This window comes from Macaca thibetana, chromosome 16 (genome assembly GCF_024542745.1).
Source record: "Macaca thibetana thibetana isolate TM-01 chromosome 16, ASM2454274v1, whole genome shotgun sequence".
Classification (NCBI taxonomy): Eukaryota; Metazoa; Chordata; class Mammalia; order Primates; family Cercopithecidae; genus Macaca; species Macaca thibetana.
Genome location: NC_065593.1, coordinates 2,478,177 through 2,493,917, shown reverse-complemented (window position 1 = coordinate 2,493,917; position 15,741 = coordinate 2,478,177). Strand labels below are relative to the sequence as shown.

The following is a 15,741-nucleotide window of genomic DNA, read 5'->3' as shown; positions in this document are numbered from 1 at the left end:
GGGAAGGGTGGTTAACTGGAGAGTGTTTCTAGCATCTAGAACTACCAGTGTTTGACTTTTCAAAGGAAAAGTGGCCATGTGGTTTTGCAAACGTGTTACAAGCTCTCTCCATTTTTATTGTATTTTTTTTTTTTTTTTTTTTTTTTGCCAGAGAATGAGATTCCAGATTCCAGGTTGTTAGAACCTCAAGGGATATTTTCATTCCCTGGTTCCTCTACAGGGAGGAGGAATCTGAGGCTCAGAGAAGTACGGTTACTTGTTTAAGGTCCCTCAGTGAGTTAGGGCAGAGGAAGACTTCTAGTCACAGCTTCCCTGAAGCCAGGGCTAGGCACAGTGTTGATGTCACCCAGCCAACAGGGATGGTGTCCTCTGCCCACCTAGCAAGCCCTGACTCATGCTCCGCGCCCCTGCTGTGAGAGGTCTCTGCTGACTCCCACCCTGATTGGAGCAGGTTACTCAGCTTTGAGGTGCAGCCTCCAGTTCTGGCCCCTCCAGTTCCGGGATTCTCATTCGAGGCATTTGGGGTTGTCTCATTTCTGTGCCCAGCACAGGGCTTGGCACACAGGAGGTGCCTTGTGGGTGCCTGCCCGTCAAGGGTTTCCGTTTTCAAGCCATTTAGGTAACCACTTGCCATTCGTGCCTTTAGGTAACCCCTTGAGCAGCCTAAAGAAGCCTATAGACTTCTCCGAGTCGTTTTTGAGTATATTTTATTGACGTGAAATACACGCACGGAAAAGCGCACAAATACAAAGTGTACTTCCGCGCATCTTCATAAAGTGAACACACTTGTAGCCTAAGAACCCAACCCTACCAGCTCCCGGCAGGCCCTGGCCCCTTTCCAGTCTCTCCTACTGAACAAGATTTTTGAGTGAAACCGGCGGGCCGGAGCGTGAGTTTCTGCTTGACGGGGCGGGGCCCGCGCGTGCTGCCCGGCCGTCAGTGTAGGGGGCCGTGAGTGTGCACCGAGTGGAGGGGCCTGAGGGGGCTCAGAGTGCGCGCGTTCGGGTATTAATTTGTCAGGGCTTGTGTGGCGCTCGGGATTGGGGGTTGTTTGGGGGCGCGAGCGTCGACTGTGGGACGCTGCGGAAGGGTGGGCCGTCTGCGTGGGGTCCTGGAGCGCAGGAGGCCGGGGGCGGGGGGACGTGCGTGGACCACAAGGGCGGGGCCCTGGCGGGGTCGCAGGGGCGTGGCCTGCGGGCGTGGGGCGGGGCCTGGGCGGGCTCGGGGGCGGGGTCTGCGGGCGCGCGCACGCGTCCGGCGCGCCCCCTCCCGGCCGCCATGTTGGCTGGTGTGTGGGTGTCAAACGGAGCCAGACGCGGCGGTGGCGGCGGCTCCGCGGGCTCCGGTCGCTCCCGCCTCCCCAGCGCTGCCGGCGGCCGCAGCGGCGCACCCACGCCGGCCCGGAGGAGCAGAGGTGAGCCAGAGCCCGTGGGGCTCCGGGGCCAGAGCGAGTCACCAGGGCGAGGACCCTCCCCCTCTCCAGGGCGCGGACGCCCCCAGAGCACAGGCTCTCTTACCTCACCAGCCCCGCCAGGGCATGCACCCCTGCCGCCCCGCTGGTCCCTACGCTAGGCTCTGGGGGATTCCCTTCTTTCCAACCAGGCCCCGCCCCACGGACTGGAGCATGACCCCCTCCCCATCTGGATCCAGCTTTCCGCTGCAAGGATCTCCCCCCCTTACCCGTCCCTATCACTGAGCACCTCCTTTTATGTCCCCAGAGTCCAGGGCGCCCCTTACTCCCTCCTCAGATCCTGGAGCCCCCTTCATATTGGAACAACCCCGCCCCCCTCCCCAGAGCACGTTCCTCCTCTCCCCGGGCCCGGCGCCCCTTCCTCCTGATCCCAGCCTGGTCTCCCGCCCGCCCCCGTGCAGAGCCCGGCCCGGGCGCCCTCCGGGAATCCGGGGAGGGGTCATTTTCTCTGTCCGGGATCCCGCCCGTCTCACCTTTCCTGGGGGCTGTAGCGGGGCCCCCTTCCGTCCTCGGGGACCAAACTCCCCACTCCCCAGCCCCCACCCCCACGGAACAGCGGGGACGGGGGCGGAAGAGCCAGGCTCCAGCTGCCTTTTGTTCCGCGTGGGATGGCAGAGACCCACCCGGCCCGGCCGTCCTGCTCGGCTGATCCGGGTGGGTGAATGGGTGCGTGGGGGCTGGCTGGCCTCTTCCAGGAGACTCTTCCTCTCTCTCCCTATGGGGCGGCTCCCCCAGAGTCGAGCGCGTTGGGAGGCTGGCCTTTGCTAAAGGAGTCGTTGCCAACAGGTTTTTGTTTGCGACCTGAAGTTTGCCCAGTGGCTTTGCCTGGGGCAGCTTGAGCTCGCTGTGAACCCCCCGGCAGGAGCTTGTAGAAGGCCATTTCTCCGCCCAAGGACTCCGTCTGGGCAACTCCTTCACAGTTGTGCTGCCCTGGGGACGTATCTAAAATGTGCGCTTTAAGAGCGGAGAGGGCTTAACCATTATTAGGGTTTAGATGAGGGAAACTGAGGCCCAGAACTGCAGTTATTTGCCCAAGGTCACTCAGTGATACTGTGTCAGTGCAGAACTGGAAGCTAGGGCTCCAGGGCTCTGTTTACCACATTTAATAACTTTTTTTTTTTTTAGGGAGATGTTCAGGACCCTACCTTCCCCTTTATTTTTAACATTTACACAAGAAAGTGGGCAGGAAAATATGAGAAGTAATGAGTTCTTCCTTTTCACCTCCAGAAAATACCCTGTGAAAGAACGGATTGGAACAGGGTGTTAAAATGATGGGAAAAGGTGAATTTTAAGAATCCCAGCTTCCTCTCATTATGTAATATAATGAAGATTTGGCAGAAAACGTGCTTCTTGTAGTTCTAGATACAGATTGCTAGGTGCTGACAAAATCTTCTGCTGAATCTGGCACAGCAGTAATTGAGTTAGCACTGATAATTAAGTTTTCATCTGTATTTAAATGAATATCAAAAGGGACTACAATTTGCTTCTGAATGGTACTTGTTCGGTGCTTGTTTTCGGGGCAAGTGATTGTGTTGGGGAAGCGCACCTAGACTTTTAAATCTTTTATTTATTTTTTTGAGGCAGAGTCACACTCTGTCACCCAGACTAGAGTGCAGTGGCACGATCTCGGCTCACCGCAACCTCCGCTTCCTGGGTTCAAGTGATTCTCCTGCCTCAGCCTCCGGCGTACCTGGGATTACAGGCGCACGCCAGCCACCACGCCCAGCTAATTTTTGTATTTTTAGTAGAGACGGGGTTTCACCATGTTGGCCAGGCTGGTCTTGAACTCCTGACCTCAGGTTATCCGCCCACCTTGGCCTCCCAAAGTGCTGGGATTACAGGCGTGGGCTAGCTCATCCGGCCTAAATCTTTTATTTATCTCTATTTTTGCTTTTACATTTTAAAAGCTTGTTTCCCTAGTTTTAAAATTGGGCTAGTCATCTTTACCAGTCTCACTGGGCTATTCTTTTGTAAGCATGGAATTGAGATACTGATTATTAAAGATTTTGGTAAAGTGTAAGTTACTCTAAGGCATGATTCAGGACTGCGTCCCACAAGTCCCTGGACCAGGAGCCAGTTGGGATTGTCTTGTGGGATGTACTAAGTTCCCGTGGTTTACAGAGGCTTTTTGCCTCTCTGAAGCCTGAGCTGGCCAGATGGAGAGCTCTGTGGAAAACTCGTCCAGCAGTGTGTGTTGGGCCAAGCACTCGAGGTGTGAAGAAATGTAAAACTTTCAAGTGATAATATCTAGCTTCGTGTATGCAGCCTTGAATAATGACCCAACCTTTGTAGAAATTCTCTGTATCACTAACCCTCTTCCATAATGAGCGGAATATTTCCCAAGAATTGGGATTCTGATAAGAGTCCTGCAAAAGTTGAAAAGATTTGGGACTTTTTTTTTTTTTAACTTTAATTAGGAGGAGCGGCAACTTTCAGTTGTGAACTGAAGTACTAAGAGATTTTTATGCATGGAATTGTCCTTGTCATACTTTTGGAAAGTGCATTAAAATTTTCTAAGTTTTCTGGCAGTTCTCACTGTTCCCCATAACCTTTCTGTCTGGCTTATAGGGTGTGAAGGACCACAATTTTTGTCATTTTATGGCATGTATACCTGGTGACCCTGAGACTTGGAGAAGTCAGAGGGCTGGATTTGGGGAATTTTTTTTTTTTTTTTTTGAGATAGAGTCTCACCCTGTCACCCAGTGACAGTGGCGCAATCTCGGCTCACTGCAAACCTCTGCCTCCCGGGTTCAAGCGGTTCTCCTGCCTCAGCCTCCCGAGTAGCTGGGCCTACAGGTGTGTGCCACCATGCCCGGCTAATTTTTGTATTTTTAGTATAGATGGGGTTTTGCCATGCTGGTCAGGCTGATCTTGAACTCCTGACTTCAAGTGATCCACCTTTCTTGGCCTCCCAAAGTGCTGGGATTACAGGCATCAGCCACCATGGCTGGCCTTGGATTAGGGGAAGTTGAGGCTGGAAAAGATGTGAGGAATTATGTAGTTTGTATCCCTTTTTGTCTGCTGAGCTTTTGACTCACATATTCGGTGTAAACAGACATCTTCTGTGAATACTTTGCCGGCCAGCTCCCCGATGTTTGGCCCGTTTTTCTCCCATGCTACCTTCACCACCCTACACAGTCTGTTGATGCACTTAACACGACATTGTCCGTGTATCTGGGGCTCTTGTGACACTGTGACATCTTGGAGGCTGGTGGTCACCTTGTCTTTACTTCTCCAGTACCAGGCTCAGTCTCTGATAGATAGTAGGTGCTCAGTAAAGGTCTGTCATCAGTATTCCTCGAGGTAGGGGAGCACATTTTTATGGCTCGGTTACTGCAGGCTCTACTGTTCTGTCGCGCCGTTGTTGAAATCACTACTGTTGGTCCAGCAATTGTGTGTCAGTTGCATAGGTTTATCCACCTCATCTGCAGGTGAGGAAACTGAAGCCTAGGGAGTTTAAGGTACATGCTTGAGGTTGCACAGCCAGTAAATGATTTGAACAGATCTGTTGTACACCAAAATATTATTATAACTGTTACCGACTTCGAGGACCGGGTCTCACGGGGATGAAGAGACACACTGCAAGTTAACAGTGGACTGAGGGAGGTGGGGTGATATGATTAAGGTGGTTGAGGATGGGAAGAGCACATTTGTTTTTTGTCAGATGCATTGTGAAAAGAATGTTTATGTCCATCTATTGAGTTTTTGAAAATTGACAAACTTGCCGGGCATGGTGGCTCACACCTGTAATTCCAGCACTTTAGGAGGCCGAGGCAGGCGGATCACCCTGAGGTCAAGGGATCCAGACCATTCTGGCCAACATGGTGAAACCCCATCTCTACTAAAAATACAAAAATTAGCTGGCCGTGGTGGCACATGCCTGTAGTCCCAGCTACTCAGGAGGCTCAGGCAGGATAATCGCTTGAACCTGGGAGGCGGAGGTTGCAGTGAGCCGAGATCGCGCCACTGCACTCCAGCTTGGTGACAGAGCAAGACTCTGTCTCAAAAAAAATTGACAGAGTTCTCCCAGAAGCCACCGCTCTTCCTCTTTCCCTAAGCGGCCTGAGGTAATCTGTGAAAATGGTTCGCTATTCACTTGACCCGGAGAACCCCACGAAATCATGCAAATCAAGAGGTTCCAATCTTCGTGTTCACTTTAAGAACACTCGTGAAACTGCCCAGGCCATCAAGGGTATGCATATTCGAAAAGCCACGAAGTATCTGAAAGATGTCACTTTACAGAAACAGTGCGTACCATTCCGACGTTACAATGGTGGAGTTGGCAGGTGTGCCCAGGCCAAGCAGTGGGGCTGGACACAGGGTCGGTGGCCCAAGAAGAGTGCTGAATTTTTGCTGCATATGCTTAAAAATGCAGAGAGTAATGCTGAACTTAAGGGTTTAGATGTAGATTCTCTGGTCATCGAGCATATCCAAGTGAACAAAGCACCTAAGATGCGCCGACGAACCTACAGAGCTCATGGTCGCATTAACCCATACACGAGCTCTCCCTGCCACATTGAGATGATCCTTACTGAAAAGGAACAGATTGTTCCTAAACCAGAAGAGGAAGTTGCCCAGAAGAAAAAGATATCCCAGAAGAAACTGAAGAAACAAAAACTTATGGCACGGGAGTAAATTCAGTGTTAAAATAAGTGTAATTAAAAGGAAAAAAAAAATTGACAAACTTTCTGATAAGTTCATCAATGGAACTTTATGGCTTAATTAGTTCATTCAAGTTAACTAAAAATAGAAACTTAGAAAAACAAATACAGTGAAATAAGCATATGTTGAAAGCCGTTTCAGCAGCTTTTTTTTTAAACCACCATAATTTCACATCAACACTTAACATAGGGATTACCACCCATTTGTGAGTAGAAAAACTGAGGCCCAGAGAGGTTAAGTAAGCTGTGAGGAACTGGCACAGCCAGGATTCAGAGTGAATCTGTGTAATTCCCAGGCTTGGTTCCCTTCTGCTCCACTGGCCCCTATAGAAGGCCCCACAAAATAATAGGTATTCATTTAAATTACGGCATAAATTTGTTGTGTGAAACTCACCACCAAGTTTATTTAGAAGGTTGGGAATTGTGAATAACGAGATTTCTGGGTCTTTCCTAACCTTAGAACCTTTGAAAACACTGTGGTTTGAATGTCAGTAATTAATGGATCATTTTATTTTAGCTGAGAGACGCTAGATTCGGTGTTTGATTAAAAAAGAAAAAAAGCCTAGGCCAGCCACGGTGGCTCATGCCTGTAATCCCAGCATTTTGGGAGGCTGAGGTGGGCGGATCACTTGAGGCCTAGAGTTTTTGAGACCAGCCTAGCCAGTGTGGCAAAGCCCTGTGTCAACCAAAAAAATACAAAAATTAGTCGGGCATAGTGGCATGCACCTGTTGTCCCAGCTACTCAGGAGGCTGAGGCAGGAAAATCACTTCAACTGGGAAGGGGAGGTTGCAGTGAAACTCCAGCCTGGGTAACAGAGCAAGACCGTGTGTCAAAAAACAAAAACAAAAAACCTGCCTTCTTTTGAACCAGATCTGCAACATTGTTAAAATGCTCCCTATCCATGCATTGGATTCTTTCTGTGACTCATTCCCCTATTACCTAGGTGCTGGAGCCTGCTTTGTTCCTGGGCACAGAAAGTCCTTTTCCTGATTCAGTTTCCTCTTGGTCCTGGTCTAGTCAGAGTGTGCTTCACTTTCAGGCCCTCTAGAGACAGAACAGGTATCTTAATTCTCTTTCTGTTCAAAGCAATATAAGGAATTGGACGTGGAAAGGGCTGTAAATAGAGGAACTCCCCATCTTCTCTTCATGGTAACCCTGCTGATACATAGAACAGGGAAAAGTAGGCTCATCCTGGGGGATGGCTGATCGTTTAGGGCTAATGGATGATATGGATTTAAAAGCATTTATAATTAATCACTTCTGAGTGCAGGCTTCTTCCTCTGGGTCCCGACCCTCTTAGGTAGTTGCACGTTGCAGCAGCTCAATAGCTGAGAACACCAAGTGGTACAGTTAATTTGGCTTCAAAGGCCATGTGGCAGATAGCTTTGGAATGAGGTGTGGGTACTTACGGGCCTCCTGGCTGGGTGGCTTTGGGCACTTTAATCACTGAGCTTTGGTTTCCTCATCTCCAAAGGGGGGCTCATAATCACTACTTCATGGAATAGACTAGCCTTTTTTCTCAAACTCCAGTGTGCAGCAGAAGCACCCAGAGGGCTTGCTGAACATGTGGCCGGGGCTCCACCCCATTGTTTCTCATTAGGGAGGGGAGGCTTGAGAATGTGTCTTTTTTTTTTATTAAGATAGAGTCTTGTTCTGTTGACCAGGCTGGAGTGCAGTGGCGCAATCTTGGTTCACTGCAACCTCCACTTCCCAGGTTAAAGCGATTTTTCTGCCTCAGCTTCCTAAGTAGCTGGGATTACAGGCGCATGCCACCATGCCCAGCTAATTTTTTTTTTTTTTGAGACGGAGTCTCGCTGTCTCCCAGGCTGGAGTGCAGTGGCGCAATCTCAGCTCATTCCAAGCTCCGCCTTCCGGGTTCACGCCATTCTCCTGCCTCAGCCTCCCGAGTAGCTGGGACTACAGGCTGCCGCCACCACGCCCGGCTAATTTTTTGTATTTTTAGTAGAGATGGGGTTTTACCATGTTGGCCAGACTGGTCTCAAACTCCTGACCTCAAGTGATCTGCCTGTCTTGGCCTCCCAAAGTGCTGGTATTACAGGTGTGAGCCACCGTGCCTGGCAGAGAATGTGTATTTTTTTTTTTTTTTTTTGAGACAGAGTGTCGCTCTGTCGCCCAGGCTGGAGTGCAGTGGCCAGATCTCAGCTCACTGCAAGCTCCGCCTCCCGGGTTTACGCCATTCTCCTGCCTCAGCCTCCCGAGTAGCTGGGACTACAGGCGCCCGCCACCTCGCCCGGCTAGTTTTTTGTACTTTTTAGTAGAGACAGGGTTTCACCATGTGAGCCAGGATGGTCTCGATCTCCTGACCTCGTGATCCGCCCGTCTTGGCCTCCCAAAGTGCTGGGATTACAGGCTTGAGCCACCGCGCCCGGCCGGAGAATGTGTATTTTTAGCCAGCTTCCAAGTGCTACTGATGCTGCCGGTCTAGGGACCAAATTTGGGAACCTTGGCCCACAGGACTGAATGAGAAGGTGTGTAAGATGTCTAGCATCTGCTGGCTATGCAGTAGGAACTAAAAAATGACACTGAAATGTTTCTAAAATATTGCTCTGAAGATGATGGATGGCATGACATTTGGAAAGGAAATGTGGGTTCTCAGAGAGTGTTTTCACTTCATTCTCTTATGATTGTAAGTTGGACTGTGGTCACAGGGATTATCACTATTGGGTTAATTGAGGTGCTTTCCTTAATGAAGGGGACAGAAGATGTCATTGTCCTTTAACAAAGGCTGTAAATCTTGGATTCTGTTGAAAAAGCAGGTTCATCATTCTCACACATCACGCAAGAAGTTTGTTGTCTAGGCCTTTTAGAATTGTAACTTGGGGGCTGGGTGTGGTGGCTCATGCTTGTAATCCCAGCACTTTGGGAGGCTGAGGCTGGTGGATCACTTGAGACCAGGAGTTGGAGACCAGTATGGCCAACATGGCGAAACCCCATCTCTACTAAAAATACAAAAATGAACCAGGTGTGGTGGTGTGGGCCTGTAGTCCCAACTACTTGGGAGGCTGAGGCACGAGAATTGATTGAACCCGGGAGGTGGAGGTTGCAGTGAGCTGAGATTATGCCACTAGACTCCAGCCTGTGTGAGGGAGTGTGACTTTTCTCAAAAAAAAAAAAAAAATTGTAACTTGGAAAGGTTGAGGGAGTAATGTTGTTGGGTCCTCACTTCCCACAGGGCCACTTGGGATGGACCACTGTGTTAATGGAAGTTGCTTCTCCTCCCTACAGCAATTCATATTTAATATTCTTTCATGTTTACAGTTCGAATTTTTTTCTTCATTGGTAATTAAACAACTTGTCCATCAAGACCGAATGTGCAGGGACGTGTGTGTGAACTCTGATGGTTTTTGAATATTTCCTGTGTGCCAGGCCTTATGTTACTAATTTTATGTGCTGTGTTTAATTTTCATGGTCCTGCAAGCCCTATCACCATTTCTCATTTTGCATTTTAAAAAGCTAAGAGGGGTTCAGTAACCTGCCCCAGGCCATACATCTAGTAAGTGCCCCAGCTGGTATTTGCTGCCACCTGTGTCAAACTCAGAACTGCTTTATTTCCACGACCTGATTTGCAGCTGTGCCAGGTGTGCCCATTACCTCACTGTACCCTCACAACAGCCCCAAGAGGTAGGCTAAGCAAGCTGAGGCTCGGAAGAGTCAAGGTTGGTCATGGGCACCTGGCCAGTGGCTGGCTGGACCTGAATTCAGTCCCACGCCTGTCTGATTTTAGAGCTTTATGAAGTTGTTTCTTTGACAACAGCTTACCTCTCTGTCATGTGACCCTAAGCTGCCTGGATGTGTACAACAGGGACCTAGGGCTACCCTAACTGGCTTGACCCCAAGGAAGTCTGTGTGGGCTGGTAAGGGTTTTTGTGTTTGCAGAGCTGTGTTAAAATAATTGGCCAAATTGCTCTTTGAGCAAAGGGGACATTTTACTTTGTGATCCTGCAGCTCTGCACACTGGTGTGGGTGCTAAGGACTGAGAACCCTTTACTAATGCTATTTTGTTAAAAGGGGGTCAAATTCATATGGAATTTGATAGTCTTTTTTTTTTGAGTTGGAATCTCTGTCGCCAGGCTGGAGTGCAGTGGCGGCATCTCAGCTCACTGCAACCTCCGCCTCCCAGGTTTAAGCAATCCTCCTGCCTCAGCCTCCTGAGTAGCTGGGACTACAGGCATGTGCCACCACACCCAGCAAATTTTTGTAGTTTTAGTAGAGACGGGGTTTCACCATGTTGGCCAGGATGGTCTTGATCTCTCCTTTTTTTTTTTTTTTTTTTTTTAAGATGGAGTTTCGCTCTTGTCGCCCAAGCTTGAGTGTAGTGGCGCTATCTTGGCTCACTGCAACCTCCATCTGCTGGGCACAAGCGATTCTCCTGTCTCAGCCTCCTGAGTAGCTGGAACTACAGGCACGTGCCACCACGCCTGGCTAATGATTTTGTATTTTTAGTAGAGATGGGGTTTTACCATGTTGGCCAGGCTGGTCTCGAACCCCTGACCTCAGGTGATCCGCCAGCCTCGGCCTCCCAAAGTGCTGGGATTACAGGCATGAGCTACCACACCCAGCTGGAATTTGGTAGTCTTAAAAAATTACGCCGGGCGCGGTGGCTCAAGCCTGTAATCCCAGCACTTTGGGAGGCCGAGACAGGCTGATCACGAGGTCAGGAGATCGAGACCATCCTGGCTAACACGGTGAAACCCCGTCTCTACTAAAAAATACAAAAAACTAGCTGGGTGAGGTGGTGGGCGTCTGTACTCCCAGCTACTCGGGAGGCTGAGGTAGGAGAATGGTGTGAACCCGGGAGGCGGAGCTTGCAGTAAGCTGAGATCCGGCCACTGCACTCCAGCCTGGGCGACAGAGCGAGACCCCGTCTCACAAAAAAAAAAAAAAAAAAAACCTGTGGCTGGGCATGGTGGCTCATGCCTGTAATCCCAGCACTTTGGGAAGCTGAGGCAGGTAAATTAAGAGGTCAAGAGATCAAGACTATTCTGGCCAATGTGATGAAACCCTGTCTCTACTAAAAATACAAAAATTAGCCGGGTGTGGTGGCACACGCCTATAGTCCCAGCTACTCGGAAGGCTGAGGAAGGAGGATTGCTTGAACCGGGAGGCGGAGGTTGCAGTAAGCTGAGATTGTGCCACTGTACTCCAGCCTGGCGACAGAGCGAGACTGTCTCAAAAAAAAAAAAAAAAAATTCCATGTGAAGTATCTCCTTCCCCAGCAGGCAATTAACACCTGGGTTCTAGCCAATGGGTAATTTTCTCTCTGGTCTTAAAATGTCCTGGGGAGGCTGGGGTGTGAGCACTTTCCCAAGGTTAGAGCACTGCTCGCAGCTCCCCAGCCAAGGAATGGTAAACAGCTATGTGTTGGTGCCTGCCCTGCACTTGTGGGAGGCCCTGGAGGCTTGGACTTGAGTGTGTTTTGTGAACTCTTTAAGACTCTGAGGTGAATAAATCAATGTAAGCAATAAGTTGTATTAAAAGACCCCTTCCCCCACCTCCAAAAAAAAAAAAGTCTTAGCAGTAAAGGGACACATTCAGTTTTTGTTTTTGTTTTTTTTTTTTCCTGAAAGCAAGTCCTCCTTGTGTGCTTTTTTTTTTTTTTTTTTTTTTTTTTTTTTGAGACAGAGTCTCGCTCTGTCATCCAGGCTGTAGTGCAGTGACGCCATCTCGGCTCACTGCAAGCTCTGCCCCCGGGTTCACACCATTCTCCTGCCTCAGCCTCCTGAGTAGCTGGGACTACAGGTGCCCGCCACCACGCCTGGCTAATTTCTTTTTGTATTTATGGTAGAGGCGTTTCACTGTGTTAGCCAGGATGGTCTCGATCTCCTGACCTCGTGATCTGCCCGCCTCAGCTTTCCAAAGTGCTGGGATTACAGGCATGAGCCACCGGGCCCCTGTGTGCCTTTTTGATACTCAGAGCTGTCCTGGGATATAATGACTATACTATGGATGACAAAATTTGGGAAACATCTGATTGGGGAAAGAATTTGTATGTCACTTTATGAGAAGCAACTAGGAGATGTAGAAGTATGGGCATTTCAAGGACAGTTTAATGACTGAGGCCAGTGTCAACCGGAAAAATATGGAATACGTGATCTAGAGGCAAATAATGGTTATAAATGAAATGCTACCAAGAACTTAGTCTAATTGAGAAGACAAAGTTAATATCTGTGAGACAGAAGCTAGCAGTTTGTTGAGCCATGATTTTGATTCTTTGTCAGAGGGTCAAGAATGGAGAAAAAATTTAGAAGAGTCAGGGAAGGCATCAGGAGCAGGTAGGATTTGAGCTGGACCTTGAAGAACAACGAATGGTATCCCTAAATGGAAGGCAGATGGGAAAGTATTTTGGATCTCAGGAACGGCAGGAGTTAAAGCTTGAGATGGGATGGGGTAGGTGCCTTGAGTGTGTGCAGACTCCTGCAGCTGGCGCTGGGTGGATGCCTGCTGGGAGCAGTGAGCTCCCAGGTGGCCAGATGGCCACTGGTTCTGATGAGGCAGCAGCCTTGGGGTTTGGTTTTCTGGGTAGTAGAGAGCAGGGTAGGTCTTGAGGAGTAGGTGCCACCTCAAGTGTTTGAGAAGGGGGCCCTGTAGAGTAATCTCTGTGGGTAGGGGCCTGGCTCAGAGTGGCTTCCTAAGACGGGCTAGATAGCAGTTCTAGAGATGGAGAGTGAAGAGAGGCCAGAGTTGAGTTGTGTTTAGGGAGTAAAGGGGGCGTCGGTGCTGGCTCGGAAGTTTGGATTCGACACCCCGGGAGCCTGCAAATCATGTGGCCTGGAAAGCTAGAAAAATGCCCATGATGGGGCCCCACCCCAGACCAATCAAAGGGGAACCAGTAATTTTTCGAAGGGCCCCCAGATAATTCTCATAGTCTGTGTGGGTGGAGAAGCTGAGCTGTGTGCTCGGAGGAGCTGCTGGGAGTGTCAGGGATTGGAAGGGGAAAACTGGAGCCAGAAGAAGCCTTTGAAGTAATGTGGTGTGGGGACTGGATTCCTGAGCAATTGTAGAATGACTGTGGATGGACTGGTGGAATCAGGGCTGGAGAGGAACTGGCAGAAATGATCACCCTGGCTGAAATACGCCTCTAAGCTACCTTGGAAAAGGACAGCTTAGAAAGTTTAAACAGGGGACGGGCAGAAGAGACTGTGATCCACCTATTTGGCAAGCCTCCTTTCAACCTGCATTTTAGCCACAGAGCAGGCACAGCAGGTTCTTATCTGTTCTCTCAAGCTTGCTAGCCAAGTTCCTCCCCACACCCTAAATTGTAATGACTGCAGCAGATGGTACATGTAAAATTTTAAATGGCATTTCTTTAATTTTATTAAAGATAGTTGTAATGTAGAGTTACTAATTTAGATAGATTCACTTTATTCAAAGTCTAGAAGTGAGATTTTACATGGTACAGTTAATGCATGTCACAGTGTCATTGTAACATATGGTATTTCAGTCAAAAAATGAGTTTATAGTTCACTTCATTTATTCTTTTTTTTTTTTTTTTTTTGACATGGAGCCTCGCTCTGCCGCCCAGGCTGGAGTGCAGTGGCCGGATCTCAGCTCACTGCAAGCTCCGCCTCCCGGGTTCACGCCATTCTCCTGCCTCAGCCTCCCGAGTAGCTGGGACTACAGGCGCCCGCCACCTCGCCCGGCTAGTTTTTTTGTATTTTTTAGTAGAGACGGGGTTTCACCGTGTTAGCCAGGATGGTCTCGATCTCCTGACCTTGTGATCCGCCCGTCTTGGCCTCCCAAAGTGCTGGGATTACAGGCTTGAGCCACCGCGCCTGGCCCACTTCATTTATTCTTAATGCTTATTGAGCACATATGTATTATGTGCTGTTGGCTGGGAACACATGAGTGAATAAAATTTAAGTTCCTCTTACATTTCAAAATAGTTTTTGGTCTGCAGATGGTGGCTTTTGCCTCAGTAACAAGTAATATTAGTTTTGGGAGATAGCTGGGGGAGGGAAGTTTAGAAAGTGGTGTCAAACATTAGAATGGAACCTGGGAACCAGAGAAGGCTTCGAGGAAATAGTATGTAAGTCGAGTCTTGAAGGAAAAGTGGGAGTTCTCAGGGACAGAGATGAGAGGATCCCTGGCTGAGGGAGCTGCATTATGCAGAGGCCTGAGCTGAGCAAGGAGGGTGTGGAGGAGGAAAAGCTGGACATGTGGCAGAGGCCCAGCTGCCTGCTGACCAGACTCTCCAGGCAGGACAGACGAGAGCTTGGTGAGGTTTGACTCATGAGCTGTGGTTTTCACATAGCCTTTTGGCGGTGAGTGGGCAGGACTGTGGGACTTGCACCCCACCTCTAATCAGAGCACCTCTGTGCTGGTGAAAGTGGGGAGCTAAAAAGAGTCCGCTTGAGAAGTGTTCCTCTGCCGTTGAAGAACAACCAAAGTTATCTGGAGCTGTAGTGAGCAAACTGGTACCCCGAGGGTGGCTGGGAGGGAGAGATTAGAGGTTTCTTCCAGAGGACCTGAAGAGCCCTCACTTTTTTCTGTTTGCAATGAGATGAATGGAGATGAAAAGTGTTCCTGTTCCCTCCTCTACTCCAGACCAGTTTCTGAAGGCCTCTGGGTAACATATATGTGATTCCTAACAGTCCCTTAGGAATAGAACTTTTAGTTAAGCAGCTCTGTTTTCCAGAAATCCCTGGATAATTTTATGACCATGTGGTAAAGGTAAGGGACCTTGCATTAACTTCAGATGACTGTCAGAGAGCTGCTGTGTGCTATGCTCTGGGTACCCAGGAAATGGTCCTCGCCCTTGACTCTGCCCAATCTGGACTAGAAAAGTGGTCCTTGGGTGGATTGCGCTCACAGATCTGTTTTGTTTGTGCCTTTCTAAACATTAAAATTGGTTGCTCTGTCAGTTTCGTATGGCTGCTGTGACAAATTGCCACAAATGCGGTGACTTAAAACAATACAGTTGTATAGGCAGGAAGTCCAACACAGGTCTTAATGGGCTGAGGTCATGGTGTAGTTAGGACTGGTTCCTGCTGGAGGCTGTTGGGGGGAACCCGTTTCCCTGCCTTTCCAGCTTCTTGAGGCCTTCTGTGTTCCTTGGCTCATGCTCCTTCCATCTTTAAAGCCAAATTCGGTTTTCCACTCTTTCCCACGTGGTTTCTCTCTGACCCTGACTCTTCTGCCTCCCACTTCTACTTTTAAGGATCCTTGTGATTACATTGGGCACACTGAATAATCCAGGATGCTGTGTTTTAAAATCAGCTGATTAGAAACTTAAATTCTTCTTCTTTTTTTTTTGTGATGGAGTCTTGCTCTGTCACCTAGTCTGGAGTGCGGTGGCGCCATCTTGGCACACTGCAACCTCCGCCTCCCAGGTTCAAGGGATTCTCCTGCCTCAGCCCCCCGAGTAGCTGGGATTACAGGTGTGCAGCACCATGCCCAGCTAATTTTTGTATTTTTTAGTAGAAAATGGGATTTCGCCATGATGGCCAGGCTGGTCTCCAACTCCTAACCTCGAATGATCCACCTGTCTCAGCCTCCCAAAGTGCTGGGATTACAGGCGTGAACCACCATGCCTTGCCTAGAAACTTAAATTCTAACTGCTACCTTAATTCTCCTTTGCCACAAAACCT

General features: G+C 49.2%; 2 protein-coding genes across 5 annotated transcripts in view; both read left to right on the top strand.

The window, feature by feature from the left end:
• The first annotated feature begins 1,248 nt into the window (after positions 1-1,248).
• Positions 1,249-15,741, top strand: part of EPN2 (epsin 2) — a 103,145-nt gene continuing 88,652 nt past the window's right edge. For 3 of the 4 annotated variants that reach the window (XM_050763890.1, XM_050763889.1, XM_050763888.1), the window contains exon 1: positions 1,312-1,414. Coding sequence is in view for 1 of the 4 variants with exons in the window: in XM_050763891.1 (XP_050619848.1) it covers positions 1,279-1,414 (136 nt within the window). In the remaining 3 variants the exon portion in view is untranslated. Of the gene's footprint in view, positions 1,415-15,741 lie in introns of all 4 variants that reach the window. The other variant, XM_050763891.1, reaches the window with a different exon arrangement.
• LOC126939059 (60S ribosomal protein L17-like) lies at positions 5,493-6,136 on the top strand. The gene has a single exon (XM_050763955.1). The coding sequence runs from the start codon at positions 5,552-5,554 to the stop codon at positions 6,104-6,106; it is 555 nt and encodes a 184-aa protein (XP_050619912.1). The 5' UTR covers positions 5,493-5,551; the 3' UTR covers positions 6,107-6,136.